At 55.4% G+C, this 1,837-nt stretch overlaps 1 protein-coding gene across 1 annotated transcript; it reads left to right on the forward strand.

Moving 5' to 3' along the window:
• Nucleotides 1-315: 315 nt before the first annotated feature.
• BBA_04769 (SAP domain-containing protein) lies at nt 316-1,576 on the forward strand (the record flags this gene model as incomplete). Its single annotated transcript, XM_008599866.1, has 3 exons — nt 316-348; nt 393-816; nt 951-1,576. 3 exons carry the CDS (start codon nt 316-318, stop codon nt 1,574-1,576), a joined length of 1,083 nt encoding a protein of 360 aa, XP_008598088.1.
• Between the last annotated feature and the right edge of the window lie 261 nt (nt 1,577-1,837).

Here is a 1,837-nt window from a genome sequence, read left to right on the forward strand (position 1 = left end):
AGATGCCATTTGCGCTCAATTTCACGGGCGCGGAAGCCGTGCACACCCAGCGGGCTGCCAGCATTGGTTACGGACGCCCATCAACACGCAGGCAGGTATTTGTATTTAGACGTCAAGTGTCACACCAGGCATGTGCAGATGGACTGATATTATTGACTGGTCAAGTTCCACGGATGTGCTCTATTTAAGAGAAACACGTTGCCCTTTTTTTTGCCCCTACTTGTTTCTTGCATATAAACATCTCGACTCGTTTTTTGTGCCATGACATACATGTACCTCGGTACTTCCAAACTGGCGCGTTTCTTATGCATCAACATGTATCTTTTACCTGTAGCTACCCGTCTTGCAGTGAGCCCACTGTACTGTTGTCGGGTACCTATTCACCTACCTAGCTTCATAGCAACGCGCGCGCGCCAACTCTCTTGATTCATCCTAATCCATCACCAATCTCGCCCATCGACATCCATCGTTACGCGTTTCACCCATTACAAGTAGTCAAGCACAAACGAAAAATCGTACAGCAGCTATTACTACGGTCCACTGCTCGCGACTGCGCGCAATCGCTCTGCGCCGCTCCCCTCCAATCGGCGCTTGCACTCCCATTGTTTCGCGACAGCCACACAAGAATCTTCTTCACGCATCACACCTCATCGACGACCGTCATCGCCATGGCCGACTACGCCTCATTAAAAGTGCCGGAGCTCAAGAAGCTCTTGGCTGAGCGCAAGCTTCCACAGACGGGCAACAAGGCCGACCTGGTTGCTCGCCTCCAAGAGGAAGACAGCAAGCCCGACGGCGATTCAGAGGTCAAACCTGGTATGTTGGGTCGCGCGCTACGCCGGGAAGATACGCATATAGGCATATGAGCAAATGTTTCTTTAGCCAAGCTTATGCAACGCACCTGCAACGCAAATGCGACACGGAGACACGAAATTAACATGCCTACTTAGCTGCCAAAGACGATGAGATTACCTACAGCGACGACGAAGGTGCGAAGCCCACCACTACCACCCCCGCCGCTCCCGCCGAGGCTGCTTCCGCGGCTCCCGCTGCTGCTACCCCCGTTGCTGCGGCTGCGTCTGCGTCTACGGATGCGACCGCAGATGCTGCCGCGCCTGCTGAGGGCAATGCCGTCGCCGCCGAGCCCGCCGAGCCCGCCGCGCCTCCTCCCTCATTTGTCATGGGCCTCTCCTCCACGACCGCCGAGGAAGAAGCCAAGAAGCGCGCCAACCGTGCGAAGCGATTCGGCATCGAACAGGACGACGAGGACTTTAAGAAGCGCGCCGAGCGCACCGCTCGATTCGGCCTCGAGGACAAGGACGTCTCCGGCCTCGATGCGGCTCTGCCCGAGCGGCCCCTCAAGCGCGGCCGCGGTCAGAACCAGGACGGACACCGGCCTGGAAAGCGCCAGAGCACAGATCGCAGAGGGAACGACCGACGCAACGGCCGCCATGGCCGTCAAGGCGGTGGCGGCGGCGGCGGCGGCAACGCCCAGGCAAGGGGCTCTCGTACTTTGCTTGATCCTGCCGAAAAGGCCAAGGCCGAGCAGCGTGCTGCTCGATTTGCTGCTGCTTGATCAGGTATCATGGGCTAAAGGAGGGAAGTGTTAGATTCGAAAATTACAAAAAAATGTGAAATTTGTGCCAGATTTGCCCCGTCCAACGATAAATGTAAACTGAGCGAGTTTTCGATTGAACACTGCGGTATACCCTGTAGTGACTCGTATTCCCTCATCATATCTCTTTCGATTGTTGCCAAACGCAAACGCAACACCGCGTTGAGCATGCAAACATTCATGTCAACCTAGAGATTCATTATTTGAAAGTTACGCAATCAA

The sequence above is a fragment of the Beauveria bassiana genome (assembly GCF_000280675.1).
Source record: "Beauveria bassiana ARSEF 2860 unplaced genomic scaffold BBA_S00011, whole genome shotgun sequence".
In the NCBI taxonomy this organism is placed as follows: Eukaryota; Fungi; Ascomycota; class Sordariomycetes; order Hypocreales; family Cordycipitaceae; genus Beauveria; species Beauveria bassiana.